At 43.2% G+C, this 19,893-nt stretch overlaps 1 protein-coding gene across 1 annotated transcript; it reads right to left on the reverse strand.

Annotated features, from left to right (window-relative positions):
- Positions 1-3,476: 3,476 nt before the first annotated feature.
- Positions 3,477-12,045, reverse strand: LOC117230000 (choline/ethanolamine transporter flvcr2a). The gene is made up of 7 exons (XM_033487005.2): positions 11,137-12,045; positions 8,251-8,482; positions 6,533-6,770; positions 5,833-6,044; positions 5,609-5,712; positions 5,091-5,201; positions 3,477-4,372 (listed from the first exon to the last, which is right to left on the reverse strand). Exons 1-7 carry the CDS (start codon positions 11,340-11,342, stop codon positions 4,042-4,044), a joined length of 1,434 nt encoding a protein of 477 aa, XP_033342896.2. The 5' UTR covers positions 11,343-12,045; the 3' UTR covers positions 3,477-4,041.
- Between the last annotated feature and the right edge of the window lie 7,848 nt (positions 12,046-19,893).

A 19,893-nucleotide genomic window follows, 5' to 3' on the forward strand; every position in this document is an offset into this window, starting at 1 on the left:
TCGATAATCCATAAGTCCCTTTGTGATAATCGCAATCTCGACGGATACGGAGGGCCACCCCTCTGCGCCCCAATCGAACGTGTTTGCGCTGTCAATAGATCAATATCTTTTTTCGCAGATGCGTTTGACGTCGCCGCCTAAGAACCGCCACTGGATTATCGATAATGGCGCCGGCAATGTCTGCACGCGATCTCGTGATTTTCGAAGAGATAAGCCCGTTTCGGCTATGATTGCGTTAGGGGAGAATTTCGCGAATGGACCGTCCATTTTGGAAGCGGTGCAAGTCCATTCTTTCAAGAAAAATGAGATATCGCGTAATTTATGCTTAATTTAGTGTAAACTTTTTATTTGTAACTAGATCTGTAATTATATTTATATAATACTAATTATTAAATATAGATATAATGATGAATAATAAAATTAAGTTAAAGATAATTATAATTACAAATATAATATATATATATATATATATAATATAATATTATTATATATTATATTTATTATTATAATACTAATTATTAAATATAGATGTAATAATAAATAATAAAATTAAGTTAGAAATAATTATAATTAAGTATAATTATATTTACGATATGATATGAAATATTTTATATTTCGGATCACAGAGTATCCATTAATTATACGAGCTCAGATTTTTATGAAATATAATTTTATAGTTACTATTTATTTTCACAATTTCATAATTTCCAGCAATTTGAATGCTCCCAAAATTTTCCTCGCCGGTTATCCAAGTTATTCATAATAATATAATATACAATAATACATGTAATATCAATTTTTATAAAATTGTTCAATAATTTCATAATTTCTTGAAAATCTGAGTTTGCATAGCTAATGGATGCGCCGCGACATCGAGTGTTTTAGAATGTTTAAAAATGTTTCAGCCTCGTTCCATAATTTTGACGGTAATAACTCGAAGCTCGCGTATATACATAGACGGAAATAATTATGAAAACGATATATCATGTTTTTGCTCTTGTTGTTGCAAAGCTGCCCGGCGAGTTTTTTCCGCGGGATTAAACTTGGATAACGTAATAATTTCCCTCCTCGCATTAAATTCCAAATAAATTTCACAACGTAGGATACTTCATTAAGCTTATTGAATTAACTATAATTAAGTATTCTTGTCGGAATCAATTAACGTTTTACTAGGGTTTTATGGGGAACTTCGTTAAGCAGCTAAATCGTTTAATAGCGCATAATACTCGCGTGTCCTCCTTTCCCCGTTTTCCAATAGAACGTCAATTTTTAGCCGTTAATTTTGCGTTCGTTTCATAGCCGGGGCGGAGTACATCAAACCGGCCGAACGTTTGCGCCTGTTACACGAAAAAAGGAACGGCAGAGTTATACAACGTTATTTTCAAATTGTTCTGTCAACTGTAACCGAGAAAATATAGCTTGAAAAACAAAGCTAATAGGAATCTCTTTGGCGTTCCATATCCGGTTGAAATTTAATAAATGTTCTTTACCGCGATTGCAAGGAGACAAAAGATTCTGTTCGCCGTATTTATTGGAAATTGTTTAAAAAAAGAAAACGAAAAGTCAGCGGCGCGTACAACTGACGTAAATCTAGAAAATTCGGCTTTCAAATTTCCCCGAGGGGACACGACAAAATTGCAAAAATCGGCCATTTTTAGTGACGCTAACACTAAGCTCCAAAAAAAAACTGAAATCTCTCGAGTTCAGCTTAAAAAATAAAAACAATATTCTAATATAAAAGGACGATAAAAACGTCTGAAGAATTTAAGAACGTTGTCGCAGTACTTGTCACTTGTTAAAACCGTCAAGATAGTAAATAAATTAAATAAATGAAGAGAGAAAAAATTGCTCTTTCGTTTGACGGAAAAGGGCTGGTAATCTGGACGGGCAAGACGATGACGGGTGTTCGATGAATGGTGGGACTTTTTATCGACAAGGAATACTCGTCCTTGTTTTCTGGTAGAAAGGTGCAGGGACCGAGGGCGCAGCGTGCCCTGCGTCTGACAGGTGACATGACGTGTGCACCACTTGTTACTCGGCCGGAATACTTGATATACCCGATCAGAGAACAAAAGTACCCAATGCGGACTATTATATTTCGCGCTTTCGATCAGCCGAGCACTCCTATCTGTCCGCTGCAGAACGTTACGTGGATTCCGTCCGGACGCTCAGACGAGACATTATTCAGCCCTCATCTATTTTTACCGTAGCCCGCGGCCGAAGAATTATCGAAACCGAGGGAAAAGGACCGTCTCTCTCTCTCTCTCTCTCTCTCTCTCTCTCTCTCTCTGTCTCTCTCGCTGTCTCTGTCCCGAGCCCGATATTTCGCTGTAATCGTCCGACAGCCGGAAATATTCCCGCGATTCCGAGCGATACCGTGCTTTGTTTCTGTTCCGTGATTATTCGACGCGAAAAACAGCGAACAAGTGCCGGACTTGCCGAAGAAGGACCACGCTTGCTCTTCGATAAGGAGCTCGGACGATAAGTCTGCGAGGCCAGAATGAAAAATGCGGCGACTCGTAATTTTGAATTTACGTTGCCGCATCGAATGCCGTATTATTTACGCATTTATCGGGGAAAGCATCGCGAAGATAATAAGATTTATCGTCTAATGAAATTTATCCTGTTCGAATAAGTCGCGGTAGACATTTTCTACACCTGATCGAAGCATGCTGATCGTTCGTGGAGTCTGGAACGGTGTTGTTTTTATGCAGAATAACGTTGCATTTTTATGTCGCGATATTAACCCCTTGTCGTACTATTTTCCTCATAATTTCGGTAATCAGAAGTTTTTCGATTGCAATAATTCCCGAGAAGAAAGAAGACGATTCGTATTTATTGTGTGTATGTCTACGTTTACTGAAATGTTTAAATATTGGTGGCAACAAATCAGTATTTTATTCAGGGTGAAAAGAACAGAACAGCATTAACTGGTCATTAACAGCATAATTCGCTCGGAGATGGAAAAGGCGCGCGAGTCGGCTACTGTCGGCCATCTTGGAAAAGGACTGGCAGGAGCACCGTAAATTCTCCCTAATTGTCCCTCAGCTTGTACCCAGAAATGAATAATTTGGGAAGAGGAGACACGATTATTCGAATCTCGCGGCTTGCTTTTATAATTGTTGACAATCCGTAACTATAATCGGTATAATAATCGTACTTCCCAAGTTGTCCATTTTCGTTTCCAAGCTGTGCGTCAATCAACCCTTTCATGGGCAGAACATGAATTTTCGAAAAAATTGGAATATTCACTTACCATAATCTTAATATACAGTAATACAGCTGTTATTCGATTTCTTGTTATTTTAAATTCTTCGCCCCTCAAAATTGGGGGTGGTAGGACCTATATATAGATGGCAGCACGTTTCAACGTTGGGTTTATTTAATTCTAGCATCTATATTCGCACTAAAAATAGGTGGGAAATTTAGGTGTCCCAGTGCTTATGACAGTAAAAGAACGTAATCAAAAAGGAATCTTACAGGTGTCAATAAATATCTGTAATATTTTATTCAAATTCGTTGCTTCAACTCAGATTCTAACAATAATCGAGACCTGCTTCGGTGACGCATGTTCGCAAGAATAACGTCTTCAACCCATTATCTTACAATAACTAGTCAGACTTGTGATGAAAATTTCGTGCTGAGTTTACGCTGAACGTCGAACAGTTCTTCTTCCGCTTCCGAGGATGATCGTTGGCGCAATAGTAACTCCGGCGATTCCAATCACGACGAGATCGTAAGTGCAGCGATTACGTTATGAGTCAGTGAAAATTCTACAAATGTTGACTTGCAAACGACGGCCACGTGATTGATAGGAGTACAATGAACCCCGCGCGGCCGCCAACCGATCGCAATTTGTGCTCGCGATCGTGTTGACGATCGCGCGTGTCGTGACAAGCGATCCGCGCCAGTTTCGCCGTGTTTCGCTTACGCGTCTCGTGTGTGAACAAAAAAATAGTAGGAAATGTATAAAAAAACGGTATATACATTTACGAAACCCTTGTCGATTAATCCACTTCGAAACGTGTCGCCGGGCACGCTTTAAGTGTTCCCGTGCTCGTTGCAGGAGTCATTGTTCGTGTCACCTTGACCGACGCCCTCGTAACGAATGCCCTTTTTAGCGTCCTGACGCCTTTGCACGTCCTTCGTCAACACGGTGGCGACAAAGCCGATCAGCAACGCTATGCAGAGACCCACGTGCACCGGTATATCGCCGTAAAGCTCCAATAATTCGCCCAGTATCAGAACCAGAACAATGCCGTAAATGTTATTAGCCACGTTCAGAATTCCTGCCGTTATGCCTTCCGATTCCGGGTACGTGTATTCCGCGCATACCTCGTAGCCCACGGCCACGTAACTTAACATGAAGAACCTGCGAAGAATAATTGGCCTTTAGACGCGCGAGCATCGATTTATCCGAATGCGGAAGCCTCCGACGTCGCGATCACAGAGACAATTTGAACATTGAATTCGGTAACGAGCGGGTCTAAAAATGTCAAGTAATAAACGGTGTCCTGTTAATATGCTACGAGTGGATTATATAGAATGTTCCAAAAATGTCTCGCAGTCTAAAAATAGGGATTCCTGAGATCATTTCAAGCAACTTTTTCCTTTGCGAAAATGCGATCCGAGGCTTCGTTCACGAGTTATTAACGAAAAATAGTGATCAATGAGAAGCGAGCTCGACTGGCGCGAGGCGGGGCTTCAATTCCAGTTCCGCTGATTGGCTCGGGCGCCTCGCGCCGGCGAGCTCCACCGTCTCGCTTTAGCTGGTCTCTCTGATTGGTCGCTGTTTTTCGCTAATATCTCGTGAACGAAGCCGCGGATTGCATTTTCGCAAAGGAAAAAGTTACTTGAAATGACCCCAGGAACCTGCTTTTAAGGGTTGCGAGACATTTTTGGGGCGCTCTGTGCAACCGAGACTTGAGAAATAAATTGGAGCAGCTCGACATTATTTTTCGAACGAGAAGAATACAAAGGGACCGCGAAATAACTTTCGGTTTATAGATTTTCAGTTCAGCATGCTCTGTTTAATATTTGCGCCGCGCGAAGCTTCGAACGTCGAAAATAAAAAAAGCGTGAAACAGTACCCGAGGAAAATGGCCGACAAATACACCATCCACTGGATTTCGGCGACGCTGCTCACGGCGAAGAAAATTTCGCCGCACAGCGCCAGGAAATATACGGCCACCGTTATTTGCCTAAAAACACGCGTTCGATTTTATTACGGAGATGCGAAATAATAAAAATCTGCGACACGACGTAATGTACAAAAAGCTTTGGAAGCGCTCGACTTTTAGTAATCCATTTTTAGAAATAAATTCGTCTTTCGAAAATTCGTCTACGCAAACGTACACACACGGTCGAAGATTTCTTTCGCGATTTATCGGAGTTGCGAAATTTGTTTTACAGTCGGCATCGAATATCGACGTTATTAAATTTCTAAAATAATATACACGACAATGGATCACTTTTTAAACCAGCGAATACGTACTACGCGAAATTAAGATAAAACAATAACAAAGAAAGTTAGATTTAGTCGTGCGATTCAGCTGCGAAAATTGTAATAGAAAATGAAGACAAAAAAATAGAAATTTCAGACTCTTACTTGAATTTATGGGTTTTGTCTATAATGACGCCCAAACAGACAGAACCTACCATACCGGAAATGATCATAACCAAACCGATTCTACCCGCGTCCTCCTCACCATTCTGCAAAACATGTAACATCATATAAATAATAATAATAATAACAATAATAATAATGATGATGATGGTGATAAGCTCCGATAATTAAAATATATAAAAAGAAACATGTTTCTTCCAGCTCACCTGAAAATGCACAAGGTAGATCTGACTGAATAATGTTGCTACGGCGTTTAGTACGCCGACGTTCAAGCCATAGGTATTGCAAAGTAATATGTACTGTTTATTTTTAATCAGCCTCTTAATCGGCGCTACGAAGCCCTCGTTATGATTCATTCGATTGATCTTTTGCAGCGCACGGGTTTTACTCGGCGGTAACTTTGGATCATCTTCGAACACTGTGTGAAACAATAACGTTCGGTTAGACCAAAGTTGCTTGTCATTTATAATAATATATTTAGTGATAATATATTTGTAACAAATATATATTATATATATATATATATATATATATATATATATATATATAATATATTATATTATTATATGTGTATATTATATATATTATTATATATAATATATTATTTATATTGCTAATACATATATGTGCACTGCGTAATAATTTTTATATATTAATATTAATATCATTATATATAATAATACATATTAATATATTATAATATTATTTGCAGTAACACATTTGTACCAAAAGGCAATTGTTTAAACTTTTTTAACCAGTGCAGAAGTAGAGAGCGCCGCCGAATTTGTTTCCTCTTCCCAGCATATCTATTCCATTTCGTTGAAATATTTTGCAATCGTGCGGTTCGAACGCTCTCTTTACGCATCAATTTCATTTATTAATTAATCTGTTAATTGTACAACTTACGTATCACGACTAGTATGAACGCAATCGTCAGGATGATGGCTACGGTCCAGAATAGGAACGACAAGTCCTTGCTGATGTCGTCGAGATTCTCGTGATTTTTCACGATGATCGGCGTCAGCAGGAAACTCAGAGCAATTCCCAATTGATTACCGAAAATGATTAACGACGTGGCAGTGGACACTTCGTTGGTGTCGAACCATTGGGCAGCTATACGTCCAGGGAAAATCTGAACTATCGTCTGATCACCGTAGAAAAATCGATATCGATTAAAATCAGTTCTGCTCGTTTACGATAAGATGATATATTTTCGGTCGACGCGCGTCTCTCGTTGAATCATCGATCGAACCGATCAGCTCGCGCGATTGAAGAATCACCGGCAACAACAATTCTTCTTCAACAACTTTTCTGCCGCGGAGTGATTTACATTCGAAGCCTGGCGCCTCGCGCCGCGACGTTTACAAAGTCCTCGGATTTAGTTCTGAGGCCGCGCGAAGTCGAATCGGGCTCGATTACGAGCTTAGTTACCTAAGCGGAGTCTATTACTATAATATAAAATAGCGACGATAAGTTATCAGTTCTATTGTTAGCGCGTTTCGCATCCGGCCGTGGCGGTTGCCGCGATTTGATCACGGCCAACAAAATCATGCAAATAATCGTGATCGCGACCACGTGAACGAGCACGTTGCGAATATTCGATTCCGCGTCAGCGAAGAGCCTCTTTAACGAACGGTTCGACGAGGGATTCGATTTTTCCGGGAACCGCGAACAGGCGACACGAAATCCGGGATCCTTTCGGAAACGATATCAGAGAGTTTTGCTCGCGGCGCGGCGGAACGATACGGATTTCATTTCAGGTCAACACGCGATGCAGTCGGCGAACGTAGACACCTAAATCCTCTCGCGCCTGAGACATTACTCTTATTTCGATATTGTACCACCGGCTTAAGCTTTGGGTACATAAAGAACGACTAGACTCGTAATTCCCCGCATTACCGGAAATTTATTAGACATTTTCGCGAATCCACGCCGACCGTATTTGTGAGCAGTATTAAAGCGCCGTTAAACACGCTGTGTCAATTTCAGCTTTCGCGCGCACACACCGCGGATTTTTCAATCGGAGCAGCGCCGACTGACTGCACACGCATGTCCCGGCGCGTGCATCGTTCCTTTCGAAACTTTCAGAATCTCCTTGCTCTCGCGACTGTTCCATTGTACGTATCTTTTTTCGCAGTATATAACTATATTTCGGTTATTAATTGTCGAAGCGGAACGTTCGCGCGCCGAACTTTCCTCCTCCGTTTCACGTTATCGTCGACTTCGCGGCTCGAGGCTCGACGGATTCGACGTCGAATCGTTCGCAAAGTCTTCGCGAAAAGATTTCGTTCGGCAAAGCTGCTAGAAAAGCACGGAAAGAGAAAAAACACGGGACATCTACGAGCATAAGATTTCGAAGCCGCCGGGAAATGATCGAGCGTCGAAGGATCGTCGCTCGTTTTCCCGCGAAAGAACGCGTCGATTTTTCCGCGGACACCCGATATATCGGCGTTTTTCAACCTGCTCGATATAGTTATACATCGCCTGCTCGGGATTTTCGTTTTGCGCGGAGCGGCGTGGCTCGTGATTCTTTTCCAATTTCGGCTGCTCGGCCGTTCGACGGGCATCGTCGACAGAAAATAAATATTCTCGATAAAGTTATCGGTGCCGCGTGTCTCTCTAACCTGCGTAGAAGCGACAAGAGAGTGTCCGATGAAGGTAACGTAAAACCTGTCCGGGCTGACGGACAGAACTTTGATCCAGGAGCCGAGGCAACTGATTCCGCATCCGACAATGTTGGTCCACCTGAGGCCCCAACGGTCCATGAAATAGGTCACCGGGATGACGAAAATCACGTAGTACGCCAGGAACGACATCGCAGTCCAGTCGACGACTAACGAGGACACTCCGTAATACCTGGATAATTAGTTCAATTTCATCGGGGCTCGTCTTTCGCGGCGGGAACTAAGCGACGCGCCGCTGTTTTAATCGGTCGCGCGATTTTTCCTTCGGACCGGCGTGCCAGGCGAAGTAGATCTTCCGGTTATCGCGACCACATCGCGCTTAAATAAGCGGAAAGAATTGTACAGGATACTTTAGCGCAGAAGCGGTTTTTCCCCCTTTGGTTTTTTTCTCATTCTTTCAACGATGTCCCAGATATTTAGCGCGACGACGTGTTTGCCGCGGCGATTGAGCAAGAGCTGTCACAATTCGTGCCGTTCCACGCGATTCGAACGGCGAAACGATGCTCGTCGCACGGTTTCTCGGAATTAAATAGAGTGTAAATAATGCAAGAGTATAAATCGGAGTACAAATATCGTTATTCGTTCGTTATTTGCGCGATTAACCAGCTGGCCGTGGCGCCTCCTTTCCGCGGAGCGCGCGGCTGTGCGTCGCGAGAATCGAGCGACGAGTATACTCGACGCGAATCACAGTGAATTCTCTCTAATTGACGCTCGGATTGCGCGCGAAAGTATAGTCGTCGACGATCGGTAATTATAAAAACGAGGCGTAAGTATTAATCTCCTCTTCTCCAATTGTTCATTTTTGCAATCTGAGCGTCAGTTAGGGATAATTCATTATACTGCCGCTTCTCCGCGACGAGTATACTCGTCTGAACGCTGCTTATATGTCGGATCGTTTATGCGAATGACAATGCAAAGACCGAGCCGTGTTTCTAGGCCGAAAGGCTGAAATAAAGATACACGTTCATTAATTCACATTCTCAATTAAGATAGAAACACATAGAGAGATACCGCGTCACGTGAAATCACATGCTGTCACGTTGCATACGGATAGCACGTGATATCGTGGCCAGGGGCCGTTTATTTGTATCACGTTGAAACGGTAACAACTATTTAGTAATACATCATTTTCTGTTAATGATGGACTGCGAAACGTCGAGCAATAGTTCCTCCTATTGAGAAGCAGATTTATATATATGTATATATGTATATATGTATACATATATAGGCAACGCGTTACGGCAATCGTGACCGTGAATGAAATGCATAGATTCGAAACGCATAGATGCGATTTCATTGAAATTTTCGCGCGTTTCGTCGAGGTCTACGGAGAAACCGAAACATCTGAACGGAGTACAGTAATGTCTCCCTAATTGACGCTCAGATTATGCACAAAAGTGGACAATTTGGGAAGAGGAGATACGATTGTTCGAGCCTTGCGACTCGTTTTTATAGTTACCGATTGCCAACAATTATAAAAATTAGATGCAGCGCTCGGACAATCGTATCTCCTCTTTCCAAATTGTCCATTTTTCTGCACAATCTGAGCGTCAGTTAGGGAGACATTATTACGCGAATATACGAGAATACTTAGTCGCGATTCTTCGGGTCTCGCGGCTCGTTTCTGCAATCGCCGATCGTCAATGAGCCGCAAGTCTCGAATAATCGTATCTCCTCTTCCCAAATTGTCGATTTTTTTCTGCACAATCTGAGCATCAATTAGGGAGACATTACTGTATATCAGAAACTACGGTGAATGAAATTGTAAGTCACGTTCGAACGTTTTCGATGTTTATTTCGACGTTCAGTCGACTTTTAGCAACTTTTGCAAATAATTGTGCGTGCAGTCCGTTTTCGGGAGTTTTCAATCGTTCGTTCCGCGATCCGGAAATTCGCAGATAAGATCTATATTCGATGCTGTAAGCGTAATCGTTCCTTTCGCAGACGAGATTGTATTTGTCGTGCACTTTTCGTGCCGCATTCGGCCGATACGCGAATCGAAGCTACGAATTTTCCATCGGAAATACAGTCAGAAGATTGCCGTATTTTTTGATTAAAAGAGATAAAAGGCATATTAGCGATTCGCATCGAGCCAAGAATGTAAATTAAGAATTTTTACAGTAGATACTGCATTGTCGTTTAATTTGTCTGCATTGTCATTAATCGTAACGTAACTCTTTCGCGAGATTGCTTATTTGCTCGTTGTTTAAAGACGAACCGATTATTAATTTCTCCTTTCAACCGTTTTCTGCGTTACTGTTGCATCTTTTTACGTTCTTTTACCACGTTTATCGACTGTTCGAAATTCTCAGGACCACTTTCGACGAACTTTTCATCGCTCGCTAAGATCTTTCAATAAAATGCGAAGTGCAGCTTTCGAACAAGATCGAAATCTCAAATTTTTCAACAGGTCTACGCGCGTCTCGAAAGAAACGTTTGAAGCCTCGCACGAGGCAAAACACGCAATTTCACGTAATCTACTAAAGCATCGAGATGCATACAAATGCAACGCGTTTTAGCAACAATCTAAATTCAACCTTTCGATTCTACGCGCCAAACAATTGTCCAATATTGAAAAGCTACCGTAGAAAAATGCGCGATCGACTAATTTACGACACGGGTCCAGCGAAAACGATCGATAGAACGATCGAAGCTATCCCGCGAGGAAAAAGCGTGAAACGTTCGAAGGAATCGGCGAGCAATCAGAGCCGCAGGTGCACGTAAAATGACATCTAGCACACGGGGAACACCTTGTAACGCGCACCTCGACCGGTCGTGGCCAAGAACGGCCGTGGGAGAGACTAAAAAAAAAACAAGCGCGAATACCTCGTTATTACGTTCGGCACGACGGAGTACTGGATCCACTGGAAGGTGCTCATCCCGGTGTACAGAATAAACAAACCGAGTATCAGCCATCTTCTCTTGTACACTTTGATCTCGAGCATGTCCTTAGCTTTCTCGCCGTTTACTACTTTCACCGGGTACTTGACGCACATCACGTCCCTCAGCTCCTTCTCCCCTGTCATTTTCATAGTTCGTCTCGGGCCTGAGTCTGCGATTCTATCGATTCTGCGATTCGATCTCCCGATCGGTCCCGGCAACTGTCGTCCACTTTTTTCGGAATTGTTTCGCGCTGCTGGACGATGGTCAACGTGCGCCCATGTGCGAGATCGTTCAGTTCAGAGATCGTTCGGTCACGGTCCTCGCGTCCTTCGCAGCCGGTCACAGCCTTCAACGGCCCTCGCAGTCCTCGAGGAGAGATCACTTTGCGGCGCGGTTCACGGTTAGGCGAAGGGTGATCCACATCTCACGGTTCGGATCGATCGGCAGGTGCTTCGATCGGCGGTTCTCGCTCGGCGAAACAATCGGCGTGACCGGAAATCTGGTTGCCAGCCTCTCGGCGTGCTCGTTTCCACCTCGACTACAGACGAACTGCGCCTTCCGTGGCGTCATTGCTTATTGTTTTATCTGTGTTCATGATTAAACAAGAGCGACTTATTTGCGCGCGGAGCATTTGCGGCCGCCTACACTCCGCGTTCCATGCCTCCGTCGCGTTATCGCCGGCTTTTTATCGAGATTCGCGACGGCGTTAGACGTAGTCGAGCCTAATCGATCCGTTCACTCCATTCATCACCGGCCGATCGTTCGACACGCTCGCGGAAAAACGCTCGGACACGGAACGACCGTCGTTGTCGTTGTCGTTGCGTCGCCGACGTGTCGACGTTGTTGTCGTAGTACGACCGGCTCGGATTTTCCGCGCCACGGGGGAACGAATCAATATTCATGAATCTCCAGTCATCGACGATCGCCGGCCGCCGCTCTACCGATATCTCCCAGGCACAAACAATTAAGCCGCGCTCGCGCGCGTGCACGCATCTTAATCCCGTTTCGTCTTGAGGAGGATCAGTGTTGCACGATCGAGAAAGTAGCATCGGCGCCAACGTGTGTGTGCACACCGTTCGCGGGGTTCGCTCTCGGTGTTTTGCAATCTGCAATCGTTGTCCTCTCTCTTTCTCTCCCTCGTCGACGGGGGGAGAGAGAGCTGTCGTTAATTAGTCGCAACAATCGCGGAAAGCGACGCGCCACCCAGCCGGCCTTAGGAAAGCTACTTAATTATCGTGAAGCCTGGACTCGGGAACCGCTCGTGCACGGAATTTTTGCTTCCCGGTATCTGGTATCGTTTATTGCAGTTTAATCGTTGTTGTTTCTATGAATCCCTTGTGTGCTTCGCTGCCATATCTTTTTTTTCGTACTTGCGACACAGCCTCCGGCGTTTTCGTCCTTGTCGTCTTCGTCGTCTATCTATCGCGATTTCAACGATCGTTGAATCGATTCTTTCCGTGTCGCGCGCGCGTGCCACCGACGCTTTTTTCCATCGCTTAATTACATCGCGACGATTCTTATTTCGTTCTTGCGATTTCTCGGTTCTCTTCGGTTTCGACGCTTTCGAACCTGCCGGTTGTATACATGTATGTATGTACAGGGTGATCTGTTTGATTGGATCGCGTTGGATCATTTCGCGAGGGATCGAAGTCGTCGAAGACACGTTTGTTTCGTACAAAGTTGTTCGGTGCAAAGGGGGACGTTCGACGGCGTGAACGATGTTCCATCGGATGCGGGTGGTCAGGGGGACATTGAAGTCGAATTAATATATTTTTAAATGGGAGCATTAACAGCTAAAAAATAACTTTTTAGCTGTATATTTTTATCCGTTCGTTGAGACGAATACAGTGACATCATTCGATGTAGCAAAATGACATAATTCGATGCGTTTCAGCACTTTTTCTCTTTTCCCTTTTTTTGCTTCTTCTTTTTTAATCTTTCTTTTTGTGATTTCTTGATCTGCAGAAGGCACTTCTCAGACTGATTGTTGGAACAAGAAACTGAAAGCATTTCAAAAGGAGCGAAGAGGTTGAAGACGATGCAAAATCGAATTGACGTTATTCGATAGAGCTAGCTGATGCAGTGGCGTAGAGTTCACATTTAATTTATATCATTTATGTCATTTATATCATTTTACTACGTGGAACGATATCACGTGACAAATCACTGTATTCGTCTCAACGAGCCCTGCTATATTATAAACACAAAAATACAGAGTTCCATTTAAAAATATCAATTTGACTCGTGTATCTCCCACGCCATTGCACCTGCGGGAATATTGTTTATACCATCGAACGTCCCCCTCCGTACCAAACAACTTTTGCGAGAACGTGTTTTCGATAACTTCGATCCCTCGCGAAATATTCCAGCAAGTCCGGTTAATCGGATCACCCTGTATCTAGCATTCACGAGATTTCAGCGATTGTTGCTTGTTTGTTCTTTCTTTCTCGTCATTTCATCCCGACAAATGTCGCATCTTTTTGTCCGGCACCGTTGCATTTTTAACGATTCTCCTTGCGCAGCCTGCACCGGCATTTTTATAATTCATTATACTCTTAACAACTGTTATTTCTCCCGATTTATCGCGTTCCGCTATATTCCTCCTTGTTTTCAGGATTTTTCGTCGACGTTTTATGGCAACGTTGATCGCATCTGCGACCGATGCAGTTCTTGTAAACGAGTAAAAAAGTAGCTGAAAGTATAAATTTCTTTCTTTTTCTTCGACAGCTTGCCGTGTCGCGCTAGATTTGTAAATTTAACCGTACGATAATTATTATATATAATATATATCTTATAATATATATAAATATTAATATATATTATTATATATTATATTATATATATATATATATATATATATATATATATATATATTATATATATTATATTTTATATATATATATTATATATATACAATATATATATAATATACAGTAACATTATTAAAGCGAGCATAATATTATTAATAATATAGAATAAAATGATTAGAGCGAGAGTATAATATATTATTAAAAATATATAATATTATTAACCTAAACTATCATTATCAAGTTAATGCAATAATCTCCCTGATCTCGTTAAATCCGTTTTTGTCGAAGACGCGCAAAATCCGAGGTCTAAAAATTGAATTGCGCTTGCACGTCGCGCGCGCGTCTTCTCGTCGGGCAACGTTATATAACACCTAAACAAGTTAACGTTGCTTCTGCGTTTATAATGGAAGGACAACGTCCGCGCGAGGGTTCGTTTATTCAATCCGAATGTGGAGTATCTGTTCCAGAAATATGTATATTATCTGCGAGCAATACTTTACCGCTGACAGCGCGAAGCTCCAGCGACGACGCTCGCCCGACGATAATCGCATTCGAGCGATGCATTTGTTCGCGAACGATACGTACCTCGGCGCCGATTTATTTCGTTTCACCGGCCGATCGTCAACGACCGATCTTACGTAACCACACATTTAATGCCCGCGTTTCGAAAACAGAAGCGATGGTTCGATACGTAGATGTGTGGTTATCGAACTCACTCATCTCTTTATTATCGCTGTCTGGAGCGCTGTGTTTGGATTTTGGCTCCTCATTTCCGATATCATCTTTCCGTCGTTCGAGATATCTCTGCTCGGCCAAGATTGATTTAGGAAAAACACGGGAACTACGCTGATAACCATTCCGGCCAACCGCGTGTCCCCCGACTGTTGAATGAGACGCGGTCGATAGACCGCGGATTCGAAGCGAAAAAATATAATCGACGGCCATAATCGCGATGATTTTTGTCTCGCGCGCCGGAATCCGCGGTCCAGCGGTCAACCGAGACGATTTCTTATCGGTTTTCTAACGAGCTCATTAACCGTCCAACCGCGGACTTCGCGAGCTGAATATTTCGCGGAATTTTTCGCGGCCGAAGCGTTTTCCTCGAATTTGGACTTCTTTTGACACTTCTCGTCAAACAGAGTAATCGAATTTCCTGGGGATGTGAGAACGTGAGAATTGAAATGTGAAAATTCTTGTTTCCTTTCGAATTAACCCTTAACGGTCCCCAATGCCGCCGTACGCGCGGCAGAAATCAATAAAACCGTAAAATCTGGCAGGAAACATTGGAAGAATAGGCGCGATTGTTCCGATGAAAATATATATCAACGAAGTTTTATTTAAAAAATGAATATCTCTTCTCTATATATTTGATGCAAAAATTTTCAGTAAAACATTTCTCTTCGTCTGGAAAACAAGTCTGGACCTGGCAGTGTGCAAAACTGGAAATAAATAGTTTTGGTCCCCCGAGGGTTAATTTTTAATTCGTACTCTTTTTTATACTCTTTCGAAATATCTGCGTGAACAAATGAATGACTCGCTCGAGATTGGACGGTCTTTTATCGCAGCGCGAAGTAGCCGTCAATAAAGTATATCTCGTACAATGAATAATAACAGAAGTTTATTAGATATTACACTTTAACAATAAAGACAATGTAAATCTGAGGCTCCTTGAGTTACATAAGTTTACAATTTATTACAAAATTAAACATCTCCGACGCATTCCGCTCCATAAACTCCGCGACATTCTTAAATGCATTACCATCGACGGTAACATTAAAAACCGCTTTTTTGGTGGGGGGTTTGGGGTGGGAGGGGGGGGGGGGAAGGGAGGAAAAACTATGACTGACTGAACCGGTGTGTACGCGGAAAAATTTGTTTCACTGTAAAAATATGTGATCGCCGCGAATGATAGAATACCAAAATATAATATATACAATAACATATAATAACAATAATAATAATAATAATAATAATAATAATAATAATAATAATAATAATAATAATAACGATGATCGAACAAAAAACCCGTAAATCTCGAACGCAATCGAAAACGATCCCGGATCGATCCTCGAACGATATCCGTTTTATTTACAGAAAGATCTCGCACGCGATTCACGCGTGAACTTATTCCGCGGCAAAACCGAACGTAACTTGCTTTGGAAACGGCGTCTCCGATGTATAAAAAATATACTTTCTACGGTGAAACACGTCCTCGAAACCGTTCTACCGGCGAACCGAAGAGCAACGCTCGTATTTTGGTATTTTACCATTGCACGATGTTGAATGTACTTTACAATTACACGCAACCGTAGCTCCTCTCTCTCTCTCTCTCTCTCTCTCTCTCCCTCTCTTTCGCGCTTGCAATAATCGTTCTCCTTTATACACACACATGTACCGTTTCCCAGTGAAAATCGACGAAAAATCATCATCATCCTGTCCTCGAAACAAGCGCCCCCGGGGAAAATATATTACAAACGACGGCGGACCTCTATCGTTTACGAAGTCGAAAGAACAAGTTTATTTATTTATTTATTTTTTTTGTTATTTTGTACGGATTAATGTTAAACTGTTTCTCGTTTATATAATCTATACACATAGTCTAACGATTACTCGGAGTCGTATCTTGTATACAATTTATTGTTTAAGAGTACTATGCAACGCTTCCATCGGGACCGTAACTCGTTACAATCGATATTTCATTTGCTTTTTCTTCCACATCTTTTTTTTCCTTTTTTCTTCAACATGTTAACGACGTGTGTATACAGCGTGTATCTGAGCGTGTGTGTGTGTGTCCGTGTGTACGTGTACGTATTACAAACTATTCAATTCACCGAGCAACAGTTCACAGGGCGACACTCTTTCTCTCGTTCGTGGTATCGTGGGTAATGAAAAGAGAAGAAAGAACAGAAAAAAGAAACAGAAAAAAAGGAACGACCCGCGCGGAAAAATCAACCGTACGGTTCTCCGTGGCACGTTTCCCGTTTCCTTAAACACAATTGCAGACGGACAAGCCGACACGCGAGGATCGCGCGCGTCCACCGGTTCTCGGCCGCGTCTCCAAACCTCTTTCGGCCGTTCTTCTCGCGGCGACGCGGCGCGTTCGCCGCGGATGACGTAATTCGACGGCCAGGTTTCCGCGGATCCGTTGCGCAGTTTTTCCGCGAAATCATGACTGGATGCTCGACGCGATCGCAGCAGCTCGCCGGATCGCGATGTACCGGAATTTCCTTGAGAGAATTCGACGTCGCGAGGATCGCCGCGCCGCGCCGCGGACCGTTTTTAATCGAACCCGAGGCAGCTTCGAACCGCCGGCGCGGAACGATCTTTCCGCTGGAACGAGTTCCGCGGACGAATGGCACCGGAAGAAACACGAAATTAAAGCGACGCGTGGGGAAATATACGCGAATCGTCGAGAGTTGGGAAACGAAGGTTGGTGTCGTCGGCACCGACGGCAAAAGTGACACGTCGCGGCTCGACGTGGACGACGGTGTTTTCACGGCGCTGTTGAACGGACGCTGCGGACGGTTCCGCAAATCTAGCGTGAACGGCATCGAATTCGTTTGTATTCGAAGAATCGCGCGAAGCGCGATCGTTGTCCGAGTCAGAAAATTCAACGTATAAAATTTGGATGGTTGATCGATTATTTCGACAAATAAACGAATAAGATCCATACGTATCAAATGCGGTAAGTTACACGAGATGAGAATATTATAGGTCGCAGAGAGAGGCTATTTCTTAGATTTCGAGTTCAAGTAACACCGAGTGCAAAGAGTTAACGCGTTCAGCGCCGATAGTCGACCGCCAAAATTCCATAAAAATTCCATAAAAATTGCAGAAAAATTGCAGAAAAAGTCGAAGCAATTTGATCGATCAAACCGAAACCAGAAAGTTGATATTTATCATATCATTTGGCATTAGAACTCGTTTCGCATCCGATACGGTCGAATTCGGTTCTAAATTTTCTAAATTGATGAAAAATTAGCGTCACCCTAATGCGACCGACGCGGCGCCCAACTCGTCGGAGCTGGTTCCTGGCCGGCGAAAGTCGCGCGCGATTCCGGAATTTTCGGAAAAGTTTACGGAGCTTGGAACAACAACGACGGACGAAAAAAAAGGAGAGGAAAGATCGTTTTTCGGAAACGGGGCCAGGCGTTTCGCGTTCGGTTCGAGGCGAAATTCCGCGTTGCCGCCGGATCCCGGACGCGCCGGCAACTCTGAAACACCGATCGATCGTTTTATTGGCCGTTCGTTCGGTTTACCGAAAGAGTTCGAACGAATCGAAGAACAACGGGGAAGAGCACCGAAACGAAATACGGTAACGCGTGTCACTGCGGAAATCGAATTCCGCTTCCGGAACAGAGGTCGCGCTGCTGCGCGTAACGTTCTCGGCATTTCAACAGGGTAGCATAAAATTTATCGAAAACGCCCAATCGTTTCAATAATATTATTTGGCACGGTTCGACGTGTGCGTGAATATTTTCTCGTTCGGCAAAGCTTTGTACCGTCTCTCTATCTTTTATTTTTTCACTCTTTCTCTCGCTCTCTCATCTTTCTCCCCTTTCTTCGCGGTCTCGGTTAAACAACAGACTGTACAACGGACGTGTTTGCGATCATTTCCGGCGCCAATGCTTTCGAAGACGAGTCTTTTCTTAACCCTCGATTACGCTAAACCAGCCGCCGGGCGATCGGCTCTCGATGATTTATTCCACGATCAACCCTTTCGTTACGAGCACCGACTGTAACCGGCATCCACGCGATGATGATTCTCGTTTAAGCTTTCGAAGCTTTTTAAGCTTCTTTGGCGGCGCGAACTGCCGTAACGAAAGGGTCAAACAAGCACAGCTTTTTGCAGCGAACTATTCAATTTTCCCGATCGAAGCAAGCGTCGCGCAAAGTTCGACCGCGAGACTGCGGATGATCGCTTGTGTCGAAAGAAAAATTATCTGCGCCGATCGGAAGACTCGGGAGATATTTTTGAATTCCTCGAATCATCTCGGCGTGTCTCGATTTTTTCGAAGCAAGTCCGCTGTGCGCTCTTAGTCCGCGCGGCGGGTTTAGCGTTCGGCGAATGCAGGATCCTTCGACAATTGATATAATAACAATCGTCGTAACAACGTCAGCTTTTTATTCTTTTCTTCTTTTGTCATTCCAAGCAATAGCAAAATTTAGAAAAAGCATTTTGGTCGACGTCTAGTCCAGACTAGTTCCGCTATCGTCTGACAAAAAATTCAAGTCGCTTAGTTCAGTTTCAAAAAAGCTATTTTTAAATAATAACATGATAATTTCCTAACAATAAAGTTTCTTTCTGTCATTCCAAGCAATAGCAAAATTAAAAAAAAAGCATTTTGGTCATCGTCTAATCTAGACTAGTTCCGCTATCAGCTGACAACAAATTCAAGTCGCTTGGTCCAGTTTCAAAAAAGCTATTTTAAAATAATAACATAATAATAAATAAAAGCGATTTTAAAAAATTGTATGAACACTTTTGCGAGCCTCTGTACATTCAAGCCTAATCTATTTCGTCGAAACTTCATCGACCGTTCAAATCGAACTCGACAAGAATAGCGCGAAAAATGATGTTTATTGTATCGTCGGCGGGTCCGAACGGACCCTGCACCCGCCGCATAGAACCGGCTGGCCGTTGCTGGACGTTCGAGGGTTAATAACGTTAAACAGCATAACTCGCGGCGTTATTATACGCGTTAAGGACGCCGTTATCCGGCCGTCCGTCGGAAGAAGACCGCGTCGCCAGACAGCCGACGGAACCGTCGAATGGAAATTCGTGCTGACTGGCAGTGTCCCGAACTTTCTAACCGTCTGAAATTCAGCACGATCTTCCATTAGAAGTTGAAATATTTCCCGATGCTTCGGGATAAGTTCGCGGGCGCCG

Source organism: Megalopta genalis, chromosome 2 (assembly GCF_051020955.1).
Source record: "Megalopta genalis isolate 19385.01 chromosome 2, iyMegGena1_principal, whole genome shotgun sequence".
Lineage (NCBI taxonomy): Eukaryota > Metazoa > Arthropoda > Insecta > Hymenoptera > Halictidae > Megalopta > Megalopta genalis.

Coding starts and splice junctions, on each gene's coding strand:
- LOC117230000 (XM_033487005.2), bottom strand. CDS start 11,342: ATGAAAATGACAGGGGAGAAGGAGCTGAGGGACGTGATGTGCGTCAAG. Junction 5,713..5,832: donor TCTACCTTGTGCATTTTCAG/GTGAGCTGGAAG, acceptor CATGTTTTGCAG/AATGGTGAGGAGGACGCGGG. Junction 5,202..5,608: donor GACAAAACCCATAAATTCAA/GTAAGAGTCTGA, acceptor GCGTGTTTTTAG/GCAAATAACGGTGGCCGTAT.